The 20,433-nt window shown below is 36.9% G+C and overlaps 1 protein-coding gene across 1 annotated transcript in view; it reads right to left on the reverse strand.

The window, feature by feature from the left end:
• LOC135075455 (receptor-type guanylate cyclase gcy-25-like) overlaps positions 1 to 20,433 on the reverse strand; it is a 53,524-nt gene that overhangs the window by 22,469 nt on the left and 10,622 nt on the right. Inside the window, exons 8-9 of the mRNA XM_063969895.1 lie at positions 17,554 to 17,697; positions 16,499 to 16,628 (exon numbers count right to left, since the gene is read on the reverse strand). Coding sequence (XP_063825965.1) covers positions 16,499 to 16,628; positions 17,554 to 17,697 — 274 coding nt within the window. The remainder of the gene's footprint in view (positions 1 to 16,498; positions 16,629 to 17,553; positions 17,698 to 20,433) is intronic.

Genomic DNA, 20,433 nt, shown 5'->3' on the forward strand with positions numbered 1-20,433 from the left:
TTGGATTTTTAATGCGGCAAGTACATTCCCTACGGTTGTGGACGAGTTGAGTGAAAATAAACAAACAAAATATGACTTAAAAGAATATGGAAGTGTAAATTCTGAATATATCGAAACAGTGACTAATGAGTTAAAAGGTGGGAAGCTTGATCAGCAACATAGGTTTCGAAGAATGAAGAGGAGTTTAATCAACGGTGGTGGAGCGTGTCCTGAGGGCATGGTGTGGAAGCCCAGGCCTTTTTACTGCATCACTTGCGAAGAGTGAGTACAATTCTATATTTTTTATCTATACTACTAATATTATAAAGCTGATGAATTTGTTTGTTTACTTGAACGCCTAATCTCAAGAACCACTGGTCTCGATTGAAAAAATATTTTTGTGTTGGATAGCCCATTTATCGAAGAAGGCTTTATTATGTGCCATTTGGGTTGTATTGTATCATCTTTCAGCCAAAATGGACGGAGCAGTAAAGAAATATGTTACAAAAAAGGGATATAGGGCATAATGATACGAGTTTAGACAAGTCACAACAGTGCACGTCGTGTGATGCGCACCCCCGTGCTACATTCCCGCTTGAATCCATCTTTGACTCATACAATTGCATGGTTCTTATTTTTATTGAAATTTAAGAAAGGGGGCATGAAATTTTTATTGGTTCGGGGAGCCTGCTCGAACCTTCCCGCTTGAGTCTATCTTTTACTCATAAACAATTTCGTGGTTCTCATTTTTGTTGAAACTTAATTAAGGGAGGCTCAGCGAAATAAAGGTTGGGAAACCCTGTTGAAAGTAATAAGTACCAAAATAAAGTGCGGAGCAAAATTCTGTATCAATATCATGTGTCTACTGCTGCCACGGATTTGTTGTTTGGATTCAGTTCTCACGCACTCGTATCATTGTTTACGTTACGTCTGGGATTCAAAAGTGGTGATGAGCTTATAAGCTTTCGCGTAGAGCTTTGGCATAAGTCTTTCAAGGTAGGTACACATCTATAAGCCTATGTACGAAAAGCCCTTACAAAGACAATTACGTCATCTATGTATACTTTTGTTTAGTTTCAAAAAGTCTTATTCAAAAAGGCCATAAGTATATTCACACATCACACTGTGTGTGTACTAAAGAAATGATTAAATTTGATTAAAGGTTCGGCCAAACCAACGCGATCACACGCGATCAGCCGGCGTGCAGCGATGGCGATCAATGCATTCAAGTCTGGTATCGCTGCACGCCGGCTGATCGCGTGTGATCGCGTTGGTTTGGCCGAACCTTTACCGGCGTAATCTGACGTTTTATATTTTAATAGTATACTGAACACCTATGCTAAAATTTCTATCAAATTTAGTAGAGACGACTGTTGTTACTACGGCCGACCTGCGTCCGAAGTCCAGGTAAGCCAGGGAAGTTCATGTCCAGGTGGAGGACTCACAGACATAGGGACGAAAGGGCAGGGAAGGTCAATAAATTAAATGAAATAGTTTATTCAGTGCATAGGCCCTTTCCAGGGCACTTATACACGTCCCAAATATAGCTTGCCCTACCACCACTTCGGGACAACATAAGGGCTGGTGCTAAGAAGAAGTGGCGGAAGAAACTCAGCCTCATTTTCAACTAAATACCTACAGTATACGTTCTGGCGTAAGAGAACTGAAATCACTGTAGGTATTTGGTTGAAAAAGAGACTAACCTGCATCTCTCTTTTGACGATCGTTATCAAGGAGAGATATTATTAAAAAAAAATATTAGTTTTAACGCGCCACTGCAGGCCGATAGGTCATCAGGTTACGAGATAAGGTGGATGAGTCACACCGCACCGGCGCAGGCGCTGCTGGCGTCTCGGTAGCTTAACATAGCAACTAATTATTATTTATATTACTAGCAGTGCTTAATCTTGGTACGCGTAATAGTTTGAGTAATATTTCCCGTTTTTGCAACATTTTTCTTTACTGCTCCGCGTCTATTGGCTGTAGGGTGATGTTACCTAAAGACTCTCTCAATAAATAAGCTATACAATTTTTCAAATCAGACCAGTAGTTCCTGAGATTAGCGCGTTCAAGCAGATATAATATTAAGTATAGATAGGTCAAGCCCGTGTCTTTATCCACGTCTGTTTTGGGAAATTTCATGATCATCATCGTAGTAAATTTAATGGTTTCCATATAGCCCAGTATATAACATCACCCTACAGCCAATAGACGCGAAGCAGTAAAGAAAAATATTCACGCGTAAAAAGTCGCGGTCACAGCTAGTGCGTAATAAAGATTATTCGAGGAAGATTTCGAATGGTGTTAGTTGATTTGTTTATATAACAAAAAAGTGACGAGAGTATGCTAATAAGGTTCTGAGAAAGGCCCCAATACCTGCCCACGTAAATACTTTACACATGACTGTGTCACATATGATACATGAGTGATCCAATGCAGGAAGCAAGGTGTTAGGCCTGACGAAGGTTATCGATTACATTTGGTCAATCACTGATAACGGTACTCATTACTCATGGGCGCGAATGACGGTATATCATAATAATAAACACACATATTTGGATGCCTCTTAGCTTGCATCTTAACTAATGAAAAATTATGATCAGGCCGAAGGTAGAAGCGAGCTTCATCTGGAGTCAATATATGAACTAGCTACTCGTATATCTTATCTCTCACTGCCGAAACAGAATGATGATGTTAACGTGGTTGTAATGGCAGTAGTCTTAGGTAAGATGTTATGAGTTGCTTTTTTTAAACACCGGGAAATGCTTTCCGCATACCCACTGGTCGATGGGGATGGCCAGTGGGTAATGTGGGACCACATAAAGTCGGGGCCTACCCACTAAAACCCGACGGTTTCCACCGAAGCCCAAAGAAATGTAGCCGCGAGTTTTCGTCCATGGTAGGAGTAGCTAGGCGGACTTAGAACAAGCGCTACCTGCCACCAATAGGCTAGATCACAAAATTTCAATTATTTGTCCGTCAGACAGATAATTAGAAAATATTAGACGCGTATTTTTTATTGTTTTTCTTAATTAAATAATAACAATGCTACATCGAGTTGAAAAGTCGTGTGACGTCACTTTTGAGCAGATTTTTTACTCATAAGTTTTTCATTCTCTGTCTGATAGATATATGTAGAATTTCGATTTCATTACCCAATCATCATCCCAATCGAAATGGAATAAAACATTTTGCCCCTACTGTAAAACAAACCCAGGACCTTGAAGTCTGGAAAATATTACTTATGCTGATGACAGTATACTTATTGAAGAAATGTGCATGATTTTCCTCAATCTATTGAGTTACAGGAAAATTCCTATAAATATACTAATGATACTAAAAGATTACATGTTCGGTTAATATGATAGTAATCTGCAAATTGTACGAATAATTTAGTTAGTCTACAAAACTACAAGGTATTTCACACTCTATACTTTGAGCGATAAGGTTGATGTGCTTTATCTATAGGAATGCTAAAAGATTTTACTATTTTCGGGAGTAATAATTTGAACAGAGGCATTGTTTATCTTGTTTCATTCATTTGATTTTACGTAACTTGTTTTCAGCGATAATATTGTTTGAAGAATCAAAGATAAAAGTGCAATACCTATATGCAGATGTCAAAAGGTACATAAATGTACCTACATAATATACTTTACTGAAGAAAGTAAAAAGTAATCTTGCAAATATTGTTCTAAAGATAGCAGAAAACTCATAGTAGAGGCGCTAATCAATTTGCATCTTATCATATTTACAATAGAGAACAAATCAGCTTGCAACAATATTTGGTCAAGCGAAGACAGAAGTTATTAGATAAGCGTTTTGAACAACATCAAAGTACTTTCTATTATAGAAATAACAAAAGTTTTTCGCAAGTCAAACAAAAAAGTTTTGACAAGGGTTCCGTGGAGGGTTAGTTCATGAAAGCATGGCCAACCTGTTTTAATGCTTCTTTAAATATTTATTGGAATTTATCTGGTGTTAAATATTTTGGGATTCCAAAGTGTAGAGAAGTGAGAAGTGATAAATATAAAAACACTGAATTTAAGCGCTCATTGAGTGTCTCTTTGAGCCCAATATAGTGATTTGACACCTGCTCATGGGAACATAAGAATAAGAATAAATTTATTTCCAGAAAAATGCACTTTAGTTCCATAAGTTTACAAAGTAGTTATACTAATAGGAATTCAGGTGACTTACTAGTAGTCCCCAAACTAGGTAGTCCTGTCTTTTGGGGACTTGAGTTTGGTACAAATGTGTTTGATATAGTTTCAAATTACACAGAAAAATAAACATAATATACCTATAACATAATATAGTTTATGGGGCTGATCAAATAAGTTGCGCGCGTGTGTGTGTGTGTGTGTGTGTGTGTGTGTGTGTGTGTGTGTGTGTGTGTGTGTCATTCTTTGAACTTCCTAAAGTAAAGTTTTGTTTGTTACAGATTTGAGAGACTCTCGGGCGAGGGCTGCTACGACGACGAGTAAAACTTACAAACTAATATTTGGGTCAACTGATTTTGGATATTCGATTTATACCAAAACGTATAATCTCTAGTCTATGCCTTGGACCGCCTATATCAAATAATGCATCACTTCACAACGATCAACGTACCAAAACTCACACAGTTAACATCTGTGAAGATGGGCAAATCGTATCCCGATTTTCCCAATCCAAAAGAGCGAATGCGTCTCTTAACTCAAAAAATATGTTATTTTCGACTACATCGTACGTCTGTGAGACCTGGACACTCACTGTCAAAGAAGAAACCAAGCTCCTAGTGGTTGAGAGGTAAATCTGGAGGAAGATTCTGGGGCTAGTGCGCATAGTAGATGGCACTTGGAGGAGTAGGAGCAAGAACTCGTTGCTGTGCCAAAGATCATTGGTGAAAAGCTCACAGACTTCGCTGGCTCGGACACCTGGAAGGAATGGGAGAGGATTATCCTGTGAAGCAAGCGTACTTGGAAGGCCAAGTGGCCGTCGACCAGTTGGTCGTCCCAGTTACCGCTGGGAGATGAAGTTGCGAAGAACCTACGCGATCTCCAGGTCGATAAATTATCTGGAGGTGACTCAGAACAGACCGTAAGATTCTTATTATAGGAGGTCAAAACTCACTTAGTGGGTCGCTGTGCCATCTTAGTACCAACCCGGTCGAGTTAACTGCGTACCTGGCTGGAATGCCACTCTCCCTCGCAATTGTAGGTAGTTCTTATTTAAATCATAAATAACTTCGTCACTCGTGAACCAATTTTCGAAATTAAGAGTATACAATATGTGTGAACTTTAAGTATTTTTAAGTATTTAAAAGGATTGTCGAATGTTGTGTATTTAATTAACCGTTCCGTATTTTTAGTAATCACTAAGTAGTATTAAACTTATCTTTCTAAGAGTAGGCGCACCCCGTTGATTTTTCGTCGGCCGATAGTTTAGTCGGGCAGTTGATCAGTATGGGCATGTATGGGAGTGCGCACACTACGCCGATTCGATTTGGCCGATTCTTCATACAATTTTAAATCGGGCACAACTATCTGCCAACTAAAAATCAACGGTGTGCGCCTACTCTAAAACTAAGTACATAATAACTGTATTAACGCCCGTATTCACAAACGATGCTTGCTTATGTGAAGCAGCAAATCAAATGCACAGCGTTGAATAGTGGTTCGTGTGTGACCCTGTGCGCCCACGCGCACTGTGAGACCTCATAGTAATGTTTGTGAATACGGGCGTTAGTGTTAGATAGATACTTGTGTGTGTACTTATGTGTCTATGTATAGTCAGTGTGGAAGATATCGAAGCACCCAAAGATTCTCAATAATTTAACCTTCATCATCAACAGCCCTTTACAGTCCACTGCTGGACTATGAGCCTCCTCCACTATAGTGGAGGGTTTTGCCATAATCTCCACGCTAGGCAGGCGGGTTGGAGATCGCAGTTTAAAAGATTGATGTTTTTCAGAGAGCGCTGCTGCCCATTCTCTGTTTGATGTGTAGTCCCTAAGTCGCCTCTTACGACACCCGCGGGAAGAGTAGGGGTTGGTGACAAATGTATTCTACTCTGCCGTCACCACACGGCTTATTATATTTAACCTTAAATTAACTTAACATTTGTAATTAAATGATTTTTTAATATATTATGCTTAATAAATTATTTTTGCGAAGATGAGGAACACCTTGGCCTACTAATAATATTATGTTGAGTAAAAAAACTAACGCAATAAAACTGGTTTTATTTGTATTCAGTATCGATTTTTTTGTAACCAACAAGACATGAAGGACTTTATACCCATTAACTTAAGTAAACCACTAACAGTACATCAGGCTGTAAATTTTCATTGCAAAATCACACTTATTTCAATCAGATAAGATGCCACTGTCATCCACTATGCTAGCCTGGTGTGCTGTCGTTTTTACATATTATAGATGTCACAGTCAAAACTCATAATCGGTCGAAACCACTTTTGACTGCAAAAATCAATCACAAGTCAATATCACTTTTGACTGACTTTGGAAAAGGCGGAATAGTGTGCCCTCAGTGACGAAAAAACGCAAGTTCATCGCCATAAACCAAAGAAGAAGAAGAAGACTTTGGAAAAGTTGTTTTGACAAAGGGCGTTAGTCAAAACCACTTTTGACCGCAAAAAACAGTCAAAATCTACTTATATTTTATCTGACAAATACCTAGATTCCTTAAAAATAATAAGAAAAAATAAAAAGCAACATTATTGTAGTACCTAAAGTAGGTTTAGGTAAGTAGGGCAGGTAGGTAGGTAGGGGTAGGTAGTTTTAAGTAGGTAGGGCACTTTAAAATGGTTTTATAACACATTTTTAATAATTTCCAATTAATTTTCACTAATCATAACACTTTGTATGAATGTTGGCTGATTGGTAAGATTTTAAATCGGACGAAACCACTTGTGATAGAGTTTTTGCAGTTAAAAGTGGTTTTGATTGACTGATTTTTGCAGTCAAAAGTGGTTTTGAACGATTATGAGTTTTGATTGTAACATAGATACGATTTATTATGTTCGATTTTCACCCAATACATGTACTTTTGCACATGAACTTATGTTTGTATTGGCCTGGTTGTTTTCTATTTGTAAATAAAGTAAGTACCTACTCAAGTATTCGTATTTACAAAAAGTAATATGTTTAGTATGTACTCATAGTATTATAAGCTTTACTTAGTATGTTTTGTATTATTATGCTTTGCTTAGTGTGGGGCTAGATGACGCAGTGTAAAATGTCCAAGGACGTTTATGTGCCTATATTAGAGGTACCTACTTATCTATTTTAAAGTATTTAAACACACTAGTGTCGATCTCACTTAAATATTCGTAAATCGTTTTGTATTTTTGTAAACCCCGATGCTTATTAATTGAAATAAACTGAATAATGAAAAATATAACAAAATTACAGCTCTATCAAAAACTAAAAAAATAAGGTTTTAGTTTGAATCGATTTTTTGCATAAAGTTAATATACAGGATGTTAGGTAAATGGGTACATGAGCCGACAATAGCCCATGTTAACATGGGGTAGTGTCGGCTCATATACCCATTTACCTAACACCCTGTATAAATACTCGTACTTATGTCTGAATGGAAAAGACATTATAGGTGATATCACCATAAGCCATGATTATCAATAAAACAATAGCATAACTTTAGTATTGTTTACAGCTGAGCAAATAACTTGTAACTATTGAATTCAATTCTAGGAACATGACGTAGGTGTGTACAGATGAAGGCACATAAGCTGAACACATTGCGCCTTAATTTGACTTTCAATAGATGTTATTTTGCTATAAAAGTTATTAGTATTATGTGTTGTTGACGTACGTATGTTTTAAGTAGACAGTGACTTCTTGTATTGTATTATAAACATAGCAAATAAATACATTATATTCACATGCCGATGATGATCATGATTAATATTATGACATATTCTTGTAATATTAATACATGTTCACGTAGAATCAGACGGATTAGTTAATGTACTTATTTGTTATTCCTCAGCATTGAATCTTACGCTATAAAACAACGCTCAAAACCCAACGCAATAATAAGTCGTAGTGATGCCCTGTGATTGATCTTAATGCTGAAACTCAATTCGAGGTATTTTGCGAAGCGCACCCATCTTAAAGGGCACCTATACTAATCCTCGAAGCATGCCTTTGTTTACTAATATTAAGATTTTAAACTTTAAGGGCTGATTTTTTAATCGTCAGTGTGCTTACCATGAGTTTACGTTAGGTGTGCTCGCTAGCGACTGCGTAAAAAAATGACATTAATTGTATGACATATTGTGCAGCGCCCCTAGCGGCTACTTTCTAGAAACAAAATCTTCATAGAGATTTTTGACGTACTTGCTAGCGAGCACACCTAACGTAAACTCATGGTATGTACACTGATAACTTTAAACTAGAGAATAATTTTGGCACATTTGATAGGTAGTTTCAGTATAGGAAATATGTCAAAATGACAAGTTTATTCTTCAGTTAAAAGATATCTGACGATTGAAAAATCAGCACTAAGATGAATAAAAAGGACCAAGGCAACATAACGGAGGTGCGCTTCGAGTATTAATTTAGGTGCGCTTCATTAGGTGCGCCTCAAAATGGGTGCGTTTCGAGGAATACCTCTGAAACTCAACCAATCGAAAGCCTCAATTTGTACTTGAAATTAAATCGAGTTATGAGATCCATTCTTTAATACACACGTGACTCTAGACATTAATACCCTTTAAAACAGTACTTACTCATACAATATTGTCTACAACTTCTAAATATTAAAACTTAATAATACCAAAATACCTCATTATCAGTTGGCTTAAAGAATATTTTATGAGACTGTTTTAAGATATTTATTATAATAGCATAGCACATTTTGTATTCATAAAATATTTAAATTATTGAATACTTTGAATTCATGTAAGTTATGAGATTGTTATTAAAGTTGATTGTGAATAAACGTTGTGAAAAGATATCGTTTTTATTAATTGTCATTATTATGCCTTCGTTCGTTTTCAGCCAAATGACGTCCACTGCTGGACAAAGGCCTCCCCCAAGGTTTTCCACAATGAACGGTCCTGCGCTGCCCGCATCCCTTATGCCTTACACCTATAATAATTTAAAGTATTATTCGTTAAAATAGGTAAATATCTACAGTGTACCTGAAACTCAAGGGAATCAGGATAATCCGTCTATCATACAATTATTTGAATCATCATTTCAGCCACAGGACGTCCACTGCTGAACATAGACCTTCCCTAATGATTTTCAAATTGGCCGGTTGGTAGCGGCCTGTATCCAGCGCCTACCCACTACTTACACACCTCTACTATAAGGTCATCTGTCCACCTTATGGATAGACGTCCTAATTATTGGTGAATTACTTTAATAATATCAATGGAACCGACTTTAAAACTGGCTACATGTCACGGGCCAGAACACGTAGTGTGGGCAGACCTCCCACTAGGTGAAGGACCGACGATCTAGTGAAGATCGCGGGAGGTGCCTGGATGCGGGCGGCGCAGGACCGGTCATTGTGAAGCCCAGCAGTGGACGTCATTTGGCTGAAACGAACGCGCGAACGAATGGGCTAAATCAGTCTTTCCCAAAGTGGGCGATAACGCCCCCTTGTGGGCGCTGCAGGCTTAAAGGGGGGCGGTAAGAGACCCAGAAAAAAAATCGGGACGTTGTGTAGAGGCTTGGGAGGCGGCTCAACTCTTGACTATAAAAATGGGGGGCGCTAAAAATAATTTATTCTCAAAGTGGGCAGTAGACTAAATAAGTTTGGGAACCGCTGGGCTAAATGTATAAATCGCTCAAAGCTATTATTTAAAAAAATCAAATCAAATATTTTTATTGCATGATGTAGGTAGGTACGGTACATAGGTACAGGTCATTGTCGGCCGTTTGGTGTAGTGGTTCAGAACGGACTACTATGCCGAGAGGTCCCGGGTTCGATTCCCGGCCGGGCAGAAATTGAAATGATGAATTTTAATTTCTGTGACGGGTCTGGGTGTGACTATGTATAATATTTATGTATTTAAAAAAAAAAGTATATAAGTAGTATATCCGTTAAGCTAGCACCCATAACACAAGCATTAAGTTGCTTACTTTGGGGCTAGCTGGCGCTGTGTAGAATTGTCCAAAGATTTATTTATTTATTTATTTATTCAATAAAATATTGTTCAGATACATTATGATGTATCCATATCGTCATGCAACAGAATAAAAATCACCGAAGTAACATAATTTGTTTCAAGATAATTCTATCATACTTTACCAACTAACAATTAACACATTCTGTACTTATTAGGTATTGTAGTTTGTCAAGAACCGATAATATAATTAACATAATTTTATTTTCAAACACGAGTGACTAATCTTTCCCACCTCACAAATCAGAACTTGGGTCATGTATCGGCAATTCCCACCACTTTAGTAAGCCTTCATCTTGCAAGCGAGGATGACGTTTTTATAATCCTGCGCGTGCGCAACTCTCCTTTCACAGTTGACAACTCGTGTGACATTGTGATTCTGACATTACTAAACTGGTTATAGTAATTGACAACTCGTGCTTCATTGTGATTCTGAGATTTTTCTTTACACTACTAAATTGGGTGACTTTTAAAAGCATGGCCAAAATTTTGTGTTGTTTTCTGTGCATTTGTGTGTTTTCATCGACAGCTCTGCCGAGTTATATTGACTTTAACAATTTGAAAGTACACAGGGACAGTGAGCACAGTGCTAGCAATGTTGAAATAGTAACAAGTGTTAAATCTCAAAATTTAGACACAAAAACAGTCTATACGAATGACCTAGTTGTAGATAATGGACAAGTAAAGCAACTCTACCGGCCAATAGATGTAATTAGTAAAGGGACACTTCTTGGCACACTGTCCCAGTCTCAAGAAGCCAGTAGACCGAAGAGGAACACCATTCTAAGCGGAGTCTGCCCTTACGGACAAGTCCTGAAGCCCTTTCCATTCGGATGTGTAACTTGTGAACAGTAAGTACTTAAAGTCATGTATTTTATGCAAATAGGCTTTTAAGAAGCAAAGCGCTTCTTTAATAAAATGTAGAGATGTAAAAAAGTTTTGTGGATAGTTTTTGATTTCACTGGTCTCTTGACCGCTAGGTCACTAGGTCAATTGTGATTCTCAGACATAAAAATAAATCTATACTTATTGCGTCAACTAAATTAACAGTAAGAATAATATCAAGTTTAGTTTTTTTGTTGCCTATGCGACTGCAGCTGAAATAAATTATATCTTTCAATAGCGTTGTTATAATTTTCAAAGCTCGATATTATTCAAAACTTCGGTAAAAGTTGATTTTAGCTTAACTTTGACTCAAGTTTTACACAGTATGTGCCCTATAGAAGAGACATATTAATCATATTATTATTATGACTTATGCCTGAATACCAGCCTTAATTAGAAGAAACTAGAGAATATAATTTCAAATGAGCAATAAAACACGGCGCCAGAGTCGTTATGTGACTGCATTTTTGCTCCACTCACAACAGGAAAATTTTAGTACCTACATAATAATATTACCAGTTTACACGTGCGATTTAAAAAACCCTGTTTTGTGAAATCAGAGTAAATCAAAACAAAAAGTTGTAACACACATTTTAAGGTATTTCCTCGTCTGATGCGTTTATTAGGAGAGATCGAGGAGATTTGTAACAGAGATCAAAGTCAAAGTGAAAAACTTCTATTTGTATAGACTATTTAAATAGTACTTGTTTCGTCAAATATTTTGCTCTTAAGGAGCCTCTACATGTCTCATAATCTTTTTACCCTACCAGCGCTTCAAGATCAATATTTGGCAAGTGCTGAGAAAAAGCGCCGCAACAAACTCAGTCACCACATGATGATTAGTCACATAGCCGATTTTTTGGCGCCTATGACAGAAGTTAGCGAGCTGTCAATTTCAAGAAAACTGTAGAGTGTCGAAAGAGCAACGAAGCAAGTTGTTTGCTCGGTAAACTGTCCAAAGAATCAGAGACATTGACTTTGTTCCAACCCAAATCTGTTACAACTCTCTTCGGTCTCCCCTAAACTAGTGCTGGGGCACTAGTTTAGGATAGGCCGGATGGGTCCGGGCTTCACACGGGTACATTAATCTTCCTCTTAAATCACTCTTAATTTGTATTGCCTATTGGTGAAAACGCACAGGGTCACACACGAACCAATCACAGAGGTCTATTCAACGTGCATTCGATGTGTTACTGTGAAGTAACACATCGAATGTGAATACGAGTTTAGGACGAAGTAAATATTAATCAATTTGTTAATGAGTTTTTAAGTGACTGTATTTTCTGTTACAGGTATGAAGAATGGACTGGCTTGAAATGTTCCGAATAACAGAGTTTCATAAACAAATAAGAAGAACAGAGGACATAATGCAAGACGACGGAATAACAAATAGGACAGTCAACGTGTCTGATGATAGAAATAAGTACTCTGGAATCGTTTTAGTCAAAGATGCGATTCTGCAATGTGAATGTATAGTCTAATATCGACTGAACTCTAGATAATATTATTTTTAATAATTATTCTCTTATCCTTAGTTAGCCTATTTTAAATGTTTTTATTTTTATTTAGGTAACTCCTGTTATCACCTTAATAACCATATGTTATAAAGATTTGAACATAAAGGCCATTAACTGGTATTTTTGCCAATATTTAACTTAATTTAATTCTTAAAGAAATTGCTAGTCTTCCTTTTCAGATTAGATTTCCATTTCAGATTAAACAGTCAAAAATGTTTTTCTAAGAGTTAAATTTTTATTATCATAACATAAGTTTTTATTTTTTTACTTGTTGTTACTAACATATACTTTTTCCATGGACGTAATTAATATCATGTACTACTCATATTTACCCGACTGCACCAGAAGGAGGGTAATGTTTTTTAATTAATGATCTTGTTTAATTGACAGATAACGTGTCAATGTTCATTAAATGTTTTATCGCAAAAAGACAATTGGTATTATTATCCTACTAGACGACTATCATAACAACTATGCTGGTTTTATTGTGACTACAATGTTATTGTTATTCACATTCCTAATTTATTGTGACTGTGGATATTTTTCTTCTTAGACTTAATCGTAATATCACTATCTTTAGGTAAGGTCAGTGTTGTGGTAAAATTGTTTAATCTTAGGCTGGGTTGCAACAATCTTACTTTGACGCTTAGACTTTAACAAACGTCAAAAATTTGTCAAGCTCCAATCCAAAAATACCGCTTAACGACTCTCTATACTCAGTCTTAGAGACCAATAAGGATATTTTGGTAATTGACTGTAGAAGTCATAGGACTTCCGGTTCCGTTAAAGTTGAATAACAGCACCCCTACTTTTTCCGGGAATTCTATATCCATTGTACGAACGACAGCAAATCAAGCTAAACATACATCTTATGTAATTGTAACACGAGTGATTTTACAACGATAATGTTTAAACGGTGTCAATGACAAGATTAATAAAATCAAATCAAATTAGTTTATTGCAATTGTAGGTCTTAAAAAAAACTAAAAGAGATTAAGTACTCGTACTGTTGCTAAGAAAGATTGCTTCCTATTTGATCAAGACTTAAGAGTAATAAATCGTATATTGTTACTGGCTTTATTACTTCTAGTAGACGCGTGAGATCAGCAAGCATCCTTGTCCACTTCCACCTTCGAAATGCAGGTTTCCTTCCGCGTCGGCGCGTGCGCACCGGCAAACGCAAGGCTAAATGTAGATTAACAAACTTATGTGACTATTTTGAGCAACAATTAAAGCTCATTGTTATTTCATTTGAAAGTTAAACTGTCATTGGACCTACAACGAAATTAATCAGTGAGCGCGTCAAAAACGCGACGGATTGTACAGCGCCCCTAGCGGAAATTTTCAAGAACTAAAATTTTCATAAATTTTTTTAACGCGCTGTAAACTCACACTTTTTTTTTTTTTTTTTAATTTATTTAACAACTTAAAGACATTGAGACAATTACATTTAGATAGCTTTAAAAACCACTAGGGTTTGATGTAAAGCTAACGAGTTTGCAGTGGGTACATTCACAATTTCACATACAATTACATAATACAGCATAAAAATATTGCTTAAAATATAAAATATTACTATATAAATATAATTATTATATAAAATATTACTTGGCCCTCTGTACAACAGGATGACTTCGAAATTATGGATCGACTCCCTCCAATGCAAAGCGGATGAAAGGATAGAAAAACGCCACGAACTCATCTATTATAAATGTATTCATACAGCTAGCTTAAAGTATTTTTCTATGTTTATTGAACGCCACTGAACTTTGGCCGAATGCTAATTTATGGAATCATAGAGTTATAGGTTAAAGGGTCGTATTTGCACGTCGAATCACTAGAGTAAAAAGTTATGAGTCAAATTGTTTAAATAGCAATTACCTTTGTATTACTCATCGCCATGTACTACTATACTCGTAAGTAAGTACGTAACCGATCGATGTACGAGTACTTATAGAAGGGTACAGTATAGATGTTGAAATTTCAAAGCTGTATGCGATATAACACAGTTACCTAAATTTATTCTTGCGTCCTTTAAAGCCTCTGGCTACTTTCCCTTCAATTCTATCAATAGTTTTTCATATTGCGCCAAAAACTGACTTCTTGAAGTAACGATTAAGGACCAACATATCTACTTATCACCATAGCTGGGCATTAACTCGTTAATCCGTTAATCGTTAATTAACGAAGTTAACATTTTTATTAACGGATTAACTTTTAAGTTAACTTTAAAAAATGTTAACGGACTCGTTAACTTCCGTTAAATTATCCTAAGTCCGTTAATCGTTAATCCAGTACCTACTATTTACCAAAAAGATACAGCAGGCACGCTGAAAAACGCTAGAAAAACACTTTCTGACAATTAAGTACGTTCGGGCCTCCAGAACTTCCAGGACCTAAAACAACAGTTTTTGTAACCAGATCACTAACGCAACTATATAAAAAATGCTATTTTATTACAAGCTTTATATTTGACTTCACTTGTTGATGGACAAATCTTGCAACTTTTAAAACCAGTTGTTCCCCTCAACTGATTGAGCTGAAATTTGGTATAGGTACCTACTTATGTAAGTACGATGACAATGCAATATTATGCCATTGAGCTGGTCTGATGATGGAGTCAGGAGGTGGCCATAGGAACTCCTAAACGAAACAACAAAAACTTATCGAGTTTGGGTTCATTGCATTCGTCTTCGCGAACACTTTGGTGCTAAATGATGACCAGGCCCCTGAGATTGAGATACAACTAAAAAGTGTAAACTAAATTTATAATAAAAATAAAACTTTTTTACTTACAAATTAATTCGTACCAAAAAGTTGTGTGAGTATGAGATATTGTGTGTGTGGGTTTGTGTGAATGTGTGCATGCATATTAATAATGCCAATAGTTTCCAAGCAAAACCTCGGACAGACAGACAGACTACAGAACCCTAAAAAGAGGAATAAATTCCATGCGCGATACAAGCTTTCGAAATTATTTTACAAACCTTGCATACCTACGATTTTTTTTTCGTTTTATTATCACGTGTTAACGGATTAACGATTAACGTTAACTTGCGTTAAATCTTCCGAAATGTAACGTTTTAACGTTTAACGAAGTTAATTTTTTTAGTAACGGTTTAACGATTAACGAAGTTAACTATTTGATTAACGGTGCCCAGCTATGCTTATCACACTGTTAAGTGGGTAAGTATTTAGAGAATAAGACATCCTGTTGCAGCTGGGATCAGACTGGGTTTTGGTTGCTCATATCAGTAATTATCAGTGACGTGTTCGTTTCAGCCCAATGACGTCCACTAGTGGACTATGGCCTGCGCATCTTCCGACCCATGGTCGCCACTCAAGAACTTTCCTGCCCCAGCGGCCATCAGCTCTACGAGCTATGCACCCCGCCGATTTTAGAAATTCTGCGGGCTATGACGGTCACTTTGGTTTTCCTGCGACTTGACATGGTTTTAATAAGTTCTTATTATTTATAGCTCTGACAGCTCTGATCTGTACCTTTATCGCTATCAACTTTTATTCTTCTTTTATCGCGGGTTGTAACCGAGGTCACCAACATTTCGGGCTTTATGCGACCATAAACTTCTGTGTTAAATATTAGATGCGATTGTCACTTACCGTTGATAGAGCTAGAGGTTTAACGTAGATTTGATGTGATTACACAGATATATTATTTAGCTAGAGAGCTAGAGACTTAATCTAGTTAAAATTTAAGCTTAATTAATCAACAGCGAAGGTATTACTTTTTCTCTTTCATGTTACAACTTTTTGAACCATAAGTATTTTTTTAGAAAATAATACTATGGGTTATACAAGTGCTCCTATTCTAAATGACTTGCCCTAAGATTTCATATAAGTAATACAGATTTATCATAGTTTCGACTTTTATTCGACAAGGCAGTATAAATGTTGAAAATATGCTAGCCTGTATTTTCTCCTGCCTAAGACTTACCTGTATCGTGTGGACAGTGTGCCGCAGCATCAGCACCAGCACAGGAGATGCCAGGAGAACAGTCACGAGGATCGTCACGCCGATCGCCAGCGTTCGGCGAGCGTGCCACATTTCTACCCTCACTGAATCCCTGGAAAGCGAGAATTAACTTGCTTGTTAACTGTTACTTTAACTTTAACAGTCTTCAAAATTCTGTCAAACTCCATACAAAATCAACCGGTAGTGCAACTCAACCTTAGTAAGGCAAGTACTCCTTCAAACAAAACACCGATCAAGTGGAATTGGGCCAACTTCCTACTAATTATTATAAAATTTGAGATATACCTATTAAAGTAAAATTAGATAACGGAGTTCACGAGCAAGTTAGGTCACAACATGTTCCTCAAAATCTACAGCAGAACTACGTTTTGACAGCTCATAAAAAGTCGAGTCAGATATTATATCAATCAAAATTATTGTTTAACTAGCTGACCCCGCGAACTCTGTTCCGCCTTAAAGGCAATAAATAAGCCATGGCAATTTTTCCTTATTTGCTCACCGTTTAGACCTTCCCTGGACTACGACAAACATTTTAAAACCAAAATCAGCTCAATCGGCCCGCATCATACTTACGTCACACACAAACTTGACCTTCATTAGTTGGGTTTTATTATTCATAGCTTTTAGCTGTATATCCTAGCTACACACGAGTGGCAGCGATGGAAACGAGAGTAGAAAAGAGTCCCGTAAGTAAGTACCTATATCACTTTCTCACACCGCTTTACCCGTTTTACTACCTTGTGACCTCCTCAATTAAGCGCTACTAAAGCCTGGTCCGTGAGCACGTAGAATTTTGTCCAATGACCCCAAGCTACCCATCCTTATCGCTCGCGCGTAATTATGTTGCTGTCGTGCTCGCACACTCACTGCGGGCGCCCGTCGCACAGTCGCGATAGCAATATAATTACGTGCGAGCGATAAGGATGGGTAGCTTGGGGTCATTGGACAAAATTCTACGTGCTCACGGACCAATGTTTATAAACAAATATCCTAAAGCTTCTTTCTTCAAAGCTCACCTGATGATGTCCCAGTAAGCATGCTTGACGTGCCGCAGCTTGTTCAAGCAAGCGTTGGACTGGTGCGTGTACACGTTCAGGTCGATCCCTCTCTGCGAGCGAGTGAGCTTGGGGTTACTCATCGCCCGCGCTGATTCCTCGTAGCTATAACAAATAATTATTTATTTACACACCTTAATATCTTTATACATAGGTATCACAATAACTTGAAATTTAATAGCGTTTTTATTGGCCAGTCAAGCTGTAGATCCTGGCTACACAGGAGTTGCAGCGGTGGGAACGAGAGGTGAAAATAGATTAAGCTAAAAGGTATCACAATCAGATGAATTGTGTGCATCCGTTTCATCGAACGATCAAAATATCGAATGATCAAAATATCGAACGTTCAGAATATCGAATTTACAAATGATTGAACAAACAAAATATCGAAAATCAATATAGAGGTTTTAATTAAATGTCATTATGATTAATGTAAATAAAACAAATTCATATAATTTTTTTTTATTTCCCACTTTAGGGTACCAGTACCATAGTCAACAAGGAACCCTTCGGGCTCCTGCACACGACGCCGCCGCCGCGCGAGTACCTAACAGAAATTCCTCTCACGTGTCCCAGGGGACAGAACAATATTTAAAGAATAAAAATCTGTAAGAAACTAAATTGTGCACGGGGAAGTTGCGGACAAAAATTACTGATTTGCCGCAATTGATTTCAGTAAAACCATAGGTACTTGATTGTTGCATTGTCCAGAAATGGGGAATTATGATAAGCAATACCTCAGAATGTTGCGGTTTTCAACTAAATGCATATTAATTTATGAATAAGGCTTAACTTATGCGTTTCTATTTCATTTCGATGATTTCATCCGAATTTCCCCGATAATCCTTGATTGGTCAGGCACGCGTCAACTTCAATGTAATATTTTATGTAGGTATACATATTTGTATCATACATACGAAAAATACCAATGACTCTAACAGTAGCTATACCTAATTTCGTAACTTGAAATTATGAAGTAGGTAACAAATTTTGTGGATCACAACAAAACAATGTATTTGGTATCGATCATGCTAATAGGTTTAACACTTATTTGAGTCAGTGCCTGAGGTATGGGCGCGACACGGGAGTGGTAACATGGATAATAAGACATGATAGAGCAGCGGTTCCCAAACTTATTTAGTCTACTGCCCACTTTGAGAATAAATTATTTTTTAGCGCCCCCCATTTTCGTAGTCAAGAGTCGAGCTCAGTCGGTGTCTAAGAGTCCTCCTAGTAGATGACGCCTCCCAAGCCTCTACATAACGTCCTGATTTTTTTTCTGGGTCTCTTACCGCCCCCCTTTAAGCCTGCAGCGCCCACAAGGGGGCGTTATCGCCAACTTTGGGAAAGACTGTGATAGAGCATACAAATCGAAAGCACATTATTTTGAAGTAATTAACTTGAAATTATGAAGTATCAATTATTTGTGGATCACAACAAAACAATGTTTTTGGTATCCATCATGCTAATAGGTTTAACACTTATTTTGGACAACTTTATTCAATGCAAGTGTGTTACGAGTGGGTTCACCACAATATTCTAGCGGCAGCGAGGTTTGAATCACCGTTCGCGTTCCTCGGATCTCGAGTCGGCCAGTCAGACACCGTTGTCACCTCATGATTATAATGTTAACGTTATATTACGCAGTCGCTTTGCAATGTAACCAATTTATTATTATCAATGCAAAAAAACATAAAATAATTTACAACAATCTAATTTATTAAATCGTTTTAATTGTGTTAGAGCTAAGATTAGATTCCCACGGGACTTTTTCGGGAGGGGAATTACTTGCCGTCTGTTTGTAGCACAATAACTTTCAGTCACTGGCATGAAAAAGATTCTAAAAATAAACACTAAGGCTGGGTTGCACCATCTTATTTTATCTTTGACAAACCTCAAAAATCTGTAAAACTCCATACAAAAAATTTTATAAAAAAAAATAAAACCGACTCCAAAAAACCTACACTAAAACGTAGAAAAATAATTACTAGTTACCTACTTATTTATTAGGACGAATTATTAATATTTATGTAGGTATACCATGATTGATACTTCTGGAGTCGGTGCCAAGATTATGAAACCTGTAAAGTTTGCCTGCACCGACTCCAAAAGTATCAATCATGGTATACCTACATAAATATTAATAATTCGTCCTAATAAATAAGTAGGTAACTAGTAATTATTTTTCTACGTTTTAGTGTAGGTTTTTTGGAGTCGGTTTTATTTTTTTTTATAAAATTTTACTTATTTCTTGCTTTTTAGTTAACTAATTATTACCTTGATGTTACCACTGAAGGTAGGCAGTACACTGAGACCAAAAAAAATTGGTTCATAATCGGCGGAGATATTGCGTATAAAAAAGTTCATCCCCAATTTTCCACCCTTGGGGGTGAAATATTTTCTTCAAATTCGCATGAAACCACCCTTTTGATAATACCTATTCAACAAAAAAATAATCGTTCAAATTGGTTTATAATCGGCGGAGATATTGCGTATAAAAAAGTTCATCCCCAATTTTCCACCCTTGGGGGTTGTTTTTTTTATTATTAAATTTAAATGGGACCACCCTTGAGGTATTACCTATACGTCGAAAAAAGATTTGTTCAAATCGGTTCATAATTGGCGGAGTTATCGCGTAACAAACATAGAAAAAAAAAAAAAAAAAAAAACATACGGGTCGAATTGAGAACCTCCTCCTTTTTTGAAGTCGGTTGAAAACACCGGTTATCGTTATAGTTACGGTCAAAGTTAGGTGGTGCAACTCAGCCTTACAATTGAGAGATAATGGACGAATTCACATAAAACTAAACACGGTGGCTCCATGGGTAGTTAGTAATAGGA

This window comes from Ostrinia nubilalis, chromosome 10, assembly GCF_963855985.1.
Source record: "Ostrinia nubilalis chromosome 10, ilOstNubi1.1, whole genome shotgun sequence".
NCBI classification, from domain to species: domain Eukaryota; kingdom Metazoa; phylum Arthropoda; class Insecta; order Lepidoptera; family Crambidae; genus Ostrinia; species Ostrinia nubilalis.